Here is a 9,068-nt window from a genome sequence, read left to right as displayed (position 1 = left end):
CTGTCAGTGCAGAACCCGACAGGGGGGTTCAGACCCATGAGCTGTGAGATCATGACTTGAGTCAAAATCAAGAGTTGGACACTTAAGCAACTACTGAGCCACCCAGGTGCCCCTGTTCTCCATTTCTATGACCTAGGTTCTTTTAGATTCCATATATAAGTAAGATCATACCTAAATGAGACAATTCTTGATAAGGATTTAACACAGAGCCATACACAAAGTAAATGATCTGTGTTTATTATTATTTTGTCATTATTTGACATCACAAGTAAGAACTCATTAAAAACAAATTATCCAATTCCATTTCTATATCTTAAAGCCAAGAGTATTTTAAAAAAATGAATCTAGCCATTCAAACCTCCAATCAACTAAATCAAATATTGAGTTAAGGCTTTCCACATTTTTTTTCAAGGAAGCATTGTTCAATATTACAAGTTGACAGAAGTGTTCATTGTAGAAAAATTAGAAAATCAATAAAAATAAAAGATGAAAAGTACAGCATAGGAAGTATAGTGAATAATATTGTAGGGGTGCCTGGCTGGCTCAGTTAGTGGAGGATGTGACCTGATCTCGGGGTTGTGGCTTTGAGTCCCATGTTGGGTGTAGAGATTACTTAAAAAAATAATATTGTAATAACTATGGTGACAGAAGGTAACTATAATTATCACAGTGAACATTTCATAATATATTTTGAATCACTCTGTTGTAATGTAATATGTCAACTCTACTTCAATAAAAAAATTAATTTTAAAAAATAAAGAGGGAGGCACCTGGCTAGCTCAGCTAGTAGAGTGTGCAACTCTTGATCTCAGAATTGTGAGTTCAAGCCTCATATTGGGTGTGGAGATTACTTAAAAATAAAAAATCTTTAAAAGAAAATACAAAGGATATCTACCCAAAACCTGCACATAGATGTTTGTAGCAGCTTTATTAATATTTTCCAAAACTTGGAAGCAATTAAGATGTATTCTAGTATGCAAATGGATAAATAAACCGTGGTACATCTAGGTAACAGAATATTATTCAACACTAAAGAGAAATGAGCTATCAAAGCATGAAAAGACATGGAGGAAACTTAAATGCATATTACTAAGTGAAAGAAGCCAATCTGAAAAGGTTATATACTGTATTATTCCAACTATATGACACTGCAGAAAAGGCCAAACTATGGAGACAGTAAAAATATCAGTGGTTGTTAGGGGTTGGAGAAAGGAAGAATGAATAGGTGGCACATAGAGGATTTTTAGGGCAGTGAAACTATTCGTTAGCATTTAGTTGAAATGCATGCTCTGATTCGGTAGGTCTGGATTGGAGCCTGAGATTCTGCATTTCTAACTCTCCCTTCGTCCTGAAGACTACACCTTCTATATCAAGATTTTAGAGCTTAAACTGAACCATTTTTCCATTTTTGCAAGTCACTTGACAAGCTTCTTTTGCATTGTTTTTGTACTCCTTGAAATGCAAACCAGCTGTTTCCACTTTTTTTTTTTTTTTAATCTCTCAATTCCTACAGTCCCCGGTTGAGGAAAATCTTAAACCGTGGTGGAGGAGTAGGGAAAACTACAAAAACCAGGAGAGGATGAGCGAGGTGCGGAACCTTAAAATGAGAGGAAATCAGGAACTGAAGAAGCGGAGGAGGGATTTTAAAGTTGGACGAAAGCCGGTTAGGTTTTCAGGGCGGACCGGAAAGAGTCCAAAGAAGTCTCTGCACCATGGCGGGTCCTGTCAGCTTGCGAGAGCTTCTAATGGGCGCTTCATCCTGGACCGGCTCTGAAAGTCCCGAGGGGTCCCCTACAGAGGGCGGAGGGAGCGTGGCTGGTGGACCCGAGCCTCCTTGGCGAGAGGATGAGATCTGCGTGGTAGGAATCTTCGGCAAGACGGCTCTGCGACTGAATTCCGAGAAGTTCTCACTTGTGAATACGGTTTGCGACCGACAGGTCTTTCCCCTCTTTCGCCACCAAGATCCTGGGGACTCAGGGCCTGGAATCAGGACCGAGGCTGGCGCCGTCGGGGAGGCTGGTGGAGCCGGAGACGCTGGGGCTGGGGCTGGGGCGGGGGATTCAGTTCGGGGAGGTGTAGCTACCGCTGAAGGGAACCGAACTGAGCCAGGCTCCCAGGACTACAGCCTTCTGCAGGCCTATTACAATCAAGAAAGCAAAGTTCTTTATCTGCTTCTCACTTCCATCTGTGACAATTCCCAGCTTCTGCGGGCTTGTCGTGCCCTTCAGAGTGGGGAAGCTGGAGGTGGCCTCTCTTTACCTCATGCAGAAGCGCACGAGTTCTGGAAGCACCAAGAGAAGCTGCAGTGTCTCAGTCTCCTTTACCTTTTCTCCGTTTGTCACATCCTGCTTCTGGTCCATCCCACTTGCTCTTTTGACATCACGTATGATCGAGTATTCAGAGCCCTTGATGGACTGAGACAGAAGGTACTGCCCCTCCTCAAAACAGCCATTAAGGATTGTCCAGTTGGCAAAGACTGGAAACTAAACTGCCGACCTTGCCCTCCTAGACTACTTTTCCTCTTTCAACTCAATGGAGCCCTCAAAGTGGAACCTCCTCGGAGCCAAGACCCAACTCATCCAGACAAGCCCAAGAAGCATTCTCCCAAAAGGAGACTGCAGCATGCCCTGGAGGACCAGATCTATAGAATCTTTAGGAAGAGTCGCGTCTTAACTAATCAGAGTATCAATTGCCTCTTTACTGTGCCTGCCAACCAAGCTTTTGTGTACATAGTTCCCGGAAGCCAAGAGGAGGACCCAGTAGGCATGTTGCTGGACCAACTTAGGAGTCATTGTACTGTGAAGGACCCAGAATCTTTGCTGGTGCCTGCACCCCTTTCTGGGCCCAGGCGATACCAGGTGATGAGGCAGCATAGCCGACAGCAGCTTTCTTTTCACATTGACAGCAGCAGTTCCAGTTCTTCAGGGCAGCTAGTGGATTTCACTCTTCGGGAGTTTCTATGGCAGCATGTGGAGTTAGTCCTAAGCAAGAAAGGTTTTGATGACAGTGTGGGCAGGAACCCACAGCCTTCCCATTTTGAACTTCCAACTTATCAGAAGTGGATCTCAGCAGCTTCAAAACTGTATGAAGTAGCTATAGATGGGAAAGAGGAGGACCTGGGATCTCCCACTGGGGAGCTAACATCTAAGATTTTAAGCAGTATTAAAGTCTTGGAAGGGTTTTTGGATATTGACACCAAATTCTCAGAAAACCGGTGCCAAAAAGCTTTACCTATGGCCCATAGTGCCTATCAGTCAAACTTGCCTCATAACTACACAATGACTGTCCATAAGAATCAGCTTGCCCAGGCTCTTCGAGTATACAGTCAACATGCTAGGGGTCCAGCCTTTCACAAGTATGCCATGCAGTTACATGAGGACTGCTACAAGTTTTGGAGCAATGGCCATCAGCTCTGTGAGGAAAGGAGTTTAACTGATCAACACTGTGTACATAAGTTTCACTCATTACCTAAATCAGGTAGCTAAAATTTTCTCAGCATTTTGAAATCAAAACTGAGCTGTGTTTTTATTCTTTTTTTTTAAAGATTATTATTATTATTTTATTTATTTTTGTAAGTAATCTTTATGCCTAATGTGGGGCTCAAACACACAACCCCAAGATGAAGAGTCGCATACTCTATTGACTGAGCCAGCCAGGTGCCATTTATTCTTGTTTTAAGAGAGGCTTTTCACTATGTATTGATAATTATAAAAAGCCCCACAGAAATTTAGTTGAATCAAATTTAAGTTTTCTCTCCTGTTGTAAAAAGAAAATAACAACTATGACTACTAATTATTTTCTTGTATTTAAAGGATGATCCATAGGGGATTATTAAATTAGAATTATTAAAGAGTATAAAGTTTCAGAAATTTCATATTAACATTTTTATTTTGGAGTTTTTGTTGAACTAAAATGAATTCATTGAAAATGTAAGGTCACCATGATGATGATAAAATGTACTTAGAACCCCTAAACATCTTAAAAAAAAAAAAAAAGAAAAGAAACCCTAAACATCTAAAACTTTAGATTGAAAATGTGTATCATTTTAAGAATTTTCAATGCTTCTTCTGTTATGTGTATATACTCAAGGTTTTGTGTTTTTGGTGTTTGTTTGTTTGTTTTTGTAATCTCATTTCCAAAGTACTGTTTGGAGAAATTTTGGGGTTAGATGCAATAGAATATAAAATAACTTTGACTCTGCATTGTGTGTGTGAAATTAACAGTAAGTGTTATGTTTTCCAGGAGAAAAACCAGAGGCTGATAGAAATCCTCCTGTGCTGTATCACAACAGCCGAGCTCGATCTACTGGTGCCTGTAACTGTGGAAGGAAACAAGCACCTCGAGATGATCCGTTTGATATCAAGGCAGCTAACTATGACTTTTATCAGGTAGACTCTGATTTTTTCATCTTCCTCCCTTTTTTTCCCTTCCTTCCTTCCTTCCTTCCTTCCTTCCTTCCTTCCTTCCTTTCTTTTTTTTTTTTTAACTACCATCTAAGTAAAAGTACATATTTTCAGAAGCAAAATATTTAGAAAAGTAGGGGCACCTGGGAGGCTCTCTCAGTTAAGCATCTGGCTCTTGATTTCAGCTCAGGTCATGATCCCATGGTTTATGAGATCAAGCCCCGCAACAGGGTCTACGCTGACAGAGTTGAGCCTGCTTAGGATCCTCTCTCTCCTCTCTCTCTGCCTCTCCCCCACTCACACTCGCTCTCTCCCTCTCAAAATAAATAAATAAACATTTTTTAAAATTTTAATTAAAAAAAGTTTTTTAAGTTTATTTATTTTGAGGGAGAGAGCATGAGTGGGGGGAGAAGCAGAGAGAGGGGGGAGAAAGAATCCCAAGCAGGTTCCGTGCTTTCAGCACAGAGCCCAATGCGGCTGTTTGATCTCACCAACTGTGGGATCATGACCTGAGCCAAAACCAGGAGTCAGACGCTTAACTGAGCAACCCAGGCTCCTCAAATAAATAAACATTTTTATTTTAATGTTAGAAAAAAATCTAGAAAAGTAAATGTGACTTGAGTGTGATATATAGACAAGGGAAAGTTCTTTATATGAACTTATTTGCTTACCCATTATTTTTTTTTTTTTAATGTTTATTTATTTTTGAGAGAGACAGGGACAGAGCATGAGCAGGGGAAGGGCAGAGAGAGAGGAAGACACAGAATCTGAAGCAGGCTCCAGGCTCTGAGCCATCAGCACAGAGCCTGACGCAGGGCTCACTCACAAATGGTGAGATTGTGACCTGAGCCGAAGCCAGACGCTTAACCGACTGAGCCACCTAGGCACCCCTTACCCATTAATTGTTAATCTTGCTTTTTAGAGTGAAGAATCTGTTATTTTAAATGAAAAGGTCACAAAGTTGTTTTGTTTTGTTTCTTCCTCCATAGCTTCTGGAAGAAAAATGTTGTGGAAAATTGGATCATATCAATTTCCCAGTATTTGAACCAAGTACTCCAGATCCTGCTCCTGCCAAAAATGAATCTTCTCCTGCCCCTCCAGATGCAGATGCTGATAAACTTAAAGAAAAAGAACCTCAAACCCAAGGAGAGAGCACAAGCCTGAGTTTAGCTTTGAGTTTAGGCCAGTCCACAGATAGTTTAGGTACCTATCCAGCTGATCCACAGGCAGGAGGAGATAATCCAGAAGTTCATGGTCAAGGAGAAGTAAAAACTGAGAAGAGACCAAACTTGGTTGATAGACAGGCATCCACAGTTGAGTATCTCCCAGGCATGCTACATTCAAATTGCCCTAAAGGTCTACTACCCAAATTCTCCAGCTGGTCATTGGTTAAATTAGGCCCTGCTAAGTCTTATAACTTTCATACAGGTTTAGACCAACAAGGCTTCATTCCAGGAACAAACTATCTTATGCCTTGGGACATTGTCATCAGGACTAGAGCTGAAGATGAAGGAGACTTAGACACAAATTCTTGGCCTGCTCCAAATAAAGCTATTCCTGGAAAGAGAAGTGCAGTAGTAATGGGGAGAGGAAGACGGAGAGATGACATAGCTCGAGCATTTGTGGGCTTTGAATATGAAGACTCTAGAGGTCGGAGGTTTATGTGTTCAGGACCTGACAAAGTAATGAAAGTAATGGGAAGTGGGCCAAAGGAGTCCGCTTTAAAAGCCCTGAATAGTGATATGCCCTTATATATTCTGTCATCATCTCAGGGTAGAGGGCTAAAACCACATTATGCTCAACTTATGAGGCTTTTTGTTGTAGTTCCTGATGCTCCTTTGCAGATAATACTAATGCCCCAGGTAAGAAATATGACCCTTTTCTGTTTTCAGACAAAAAATGCTGATGCTTGTTTTGATTGTTTTTTAAAAAGTGCAGGATAATATCTAATATTTCATTAAACAGGTCTTAATCTTAAATACCTTTTATACCTAATCTAGTTCTTGAAAAATAAATTGCGGTGTATTTCTCAGTTCACACCATCAATTCACATTGTTTAGTTCAAAGGCAGAACTTGAAGTTAAAAATCTGTAGAAAAAAAAAAAGAAAAATCTGTAGAAAAATAGGATAATATTTGAGACTCAATAATGTAATTTTGGATATGATTAGTTTACCTATTACCTACTTAATCTTATATGCTCTTTGAACTTACTGTTTGTTTAGGCACTTATCTTTCAGGTATTTCTTTAATGAAAAATGCAAAAATAAGTATATTGCCTTTACTTTTCAGGTTCAACCAGGCCCACCACCATGTCCAGTATTCTACCCAGAAAAACAAGAAATCACTCTTCCACCAGATGGCCTCTGGGTTTTGAGATTTCCTTATGCATATGTGACTGAGAGAGGACCTTGTTTCCCTCCTAAGGAAAACGTGCAGTTAATGAGTTACAAGGTGCTCCGTGGAGTTCTTAAAGCAGTAACACAATAAGTGTTTTATAGCCAGTTCCATCTTTTTTTTTTTTAATTAAAAAAATATTTTTTTTCTAATGTTTATTTATTTTTGAAGGAGAGACAGTGTGGGGAGGGGAGGGCAGTGAGAGAGGGAGACACAGAATCTGAAGCAGGCTCCAGGCTCTGAGTCAATACAGAGCCTGATGTGGGCCTTGAGCCCAACCCGTGAGATCATGACCTGAGCCGAAGTCGATGCTCAACTGACTGAGCCACGCAGGTGCCCCTATAACTGGTTCCATTTTAAGGCTGATGTTTGATTTTGCTGTGTATGGGTTTGGTTTTTTTTTTCATTTTGTTTCTTTGTTTTTGTTTTGGTACGTGTATGCTGTGTTTCCTTAAATACAGAATGTGCTTTGGTTACAGGAGTTCAGTATTGATACAATAGTTCCACTCTTTCATGATGTTATTGATATTTATTGTAAACGGGCCTGTACCTTCTTAATAAACATTGGTTCTTGCAGGAAAGGACATAAATATCTGGTTGATACCTTTGGGTTTTTTTTTTGTTTCTGTTTCACTGTCCATAATAAAACATGTTTCTATCATAACTGAATGTTGCCTAATCATGTTGAACCAAAATTTTGTTTTGGTTAAAAAATGATGTTTTAGCTGGGATTTTCCTTAAGATGCTGCTTCTGAAATTAGTTTCAAAACAAGATGATCCAGTAGGTTATCTGACAAAAGTATGAGGATTAATTGCAAAAAAAGCCCTATTGTTTGGCTCACAATTCTAGTACCTGAGTCAAATTGTTTTGTTTTTGCCATTTTATTCCTGGACTGATGCGATAGCATATTTTAAAGGAATGCTATCTGAACTAATACTTTTTTTTAAGGCTTTATTATTTTTTTAAGTTCATTTATTTATTTTGAGAGAGCAAGAGTGAGAGCAAAAGAAAGAGAGGAGGAGAGAGAGAGAATCCCAAACAGACTCTATGCTGCCAGCTTGGAGCCTGATATGGGGCTTGAACCCACAAAACATCAGATCATGATGTGAGCTGAAACCAAGAGTTGGCTGCTTAACCATCTGAGCTACTCAGGCGCACTAAGGCCTTTTTTCTTTTTTTTTTAAGTAATCTCTACACACAGCCTGGGGCTTGAACTCACAACCCCGAGATCAGAATTGCTTACTCTACCAACTGAGCCAGGTGCCCCTGAAGTAAAACTTTTTAATCCAAAATAGTAATACACACTTTACCCTTTAAAAAGACCCTGGGGAGCGCCTGGGTGGCTCAGTCGGTTGGGCGGCCGACTTCGGCTCAGGTCATGATCTCACAGCCCGTGAGTTCGAGCCCCGCGTCAGGCTCTGTGCTGACAGCTCAGAGCCTGGAGCCTGTTTTGGATTCTGTGTCTCCCTCTCTCTGACCCTCCGCCGTTCATGCTCTGTCTCTCTGTCTCAAAAATAAATAAACGTTAAAAAAAAAAAATTAAAAAAAAATAAAAAGTTACCCTGTAAGAATTTCTGTATGTGAAACAACCACTAAATGATAGCCTATCAATCTATGGTTAACTTTCACCAGCGTCAACATGATGCTAATTTATCACCAATTAAATAAATACACGGAATAAGTGAACACACCAAAATTGTAGTGTAATTGATTATATTTTCCTGGAAACATTGATTTTGAAATACTGGGTAAAAAGAATTGGAGATTTTAGTCTCAATACGTATGAAATACAGCATTTGCTTAATACATCTTGCTACCAACGTAAAGCAGTTATTTAGATTTTGATGTTAGGGGAGAAAATGTAATAGCCAATTTAGAACTGTGACTTAATTAAAGGTATTTTTATGCCAATTTTATTATAGTTCAATTAAGAGAAGGAGTCTGTGAGGGTGGCCCAGTCAGTTAAGCATCTGACTTTGACTCAGGCCATGATTTTGTGGTCTGTGCTGACAGCTCAGAGACTGAAGTCAGCTTCAGATTCTGTGTCTCTCTCTCTGCCCCTCCTCCTCTCACGCTCTGTCTCTCAAAAAAATAACATTAAAAAAAAATTTTTTTAAGGAGAATGTGAGCCAATATGAAAATTAACCTACATTTTTCTTGCATCCCATCTTTATTTTTCATCCTTTTAATTTATAATTACTTGTATATCAGTTTTAACAATCACAATTGCTTTTGTATTAAGCATGGTTCTTGGTTGGTTTTATTAAAT

General features: G+C 39.8%; 1 protein-coding gene across 1 annotated transcript; it reads left to right on the top strand.

Annotated features, from left to right (window-relative positions):
* The first annotated feature begins 1,712 nt into the window (after nt 1-1,712).
* On the top strand, nt 1,713-6,981 carry SMG8 (SMG8 nonsense mediated mRNA decay factor). Its single transcript, XM_047081440.1, has 4 exons — nt 1,713-3,477; nt 4,243-4,388; nt 5,393-6,265; nt 6,694-6,981. Exons 1-4 carry the CDS (start codon nt 1,713-1,715, stop codon nt 6,889-6,891), a joined length of 2,982 nt encoding a protein of 993 aa, XP_046937396.1. The 3' UTR covers nt 6,892-6,981.
* The last annotated feature ends 2,087 nt before the right edge of the window (nt 6,982-9,068 follow it).

Source organism: Lynx rufus, unplaced genomic scaffold (assembly GCF_022079265.1).
Source record: "Lynx rufus isolate CCGP_SWC_20201006 ecotype Redwood Valley unplaced genomic scaffold, mLynRuf1.p SCAF_18, whole genome shotgun sequence".
NCBI lineage: Eukaryota > Metazoa > Chordata > Mammalia > Carnivora > Felidae > Lynx > Lynx rufus.
This window is presented reverse-complemented; position numbering and strand designations above follow the sequence as displayed.

What these genes read in the sequence shown, in the direction of transcription:
- SMG8 (XM_047081440.1), top strand. Translation starts at nt 1,713, where the DNA reads ATGGCGGGTCCTGTCAGCTTGCGAGAGCTTCTAATGGGCGCTTCATCC. An exon ending in TCACTCATTACCTAAATCAG is followed by an intron (nt 3,478 to 4,242) that starts GTAGCTAAAATT and finishes TATGTTTTCCAG; the next exon opens with GAGAAAAACCAGAGGCTGAT. An exon ending in CTAACTATGACTTTTATCAG is followed by an intron (nt 4,389 to 5,392) that starts GTAGACTCTGAT and finishes CTTCCTCCATAG; the next exon opens with CTTCTGGAAGAAAAATGTTG.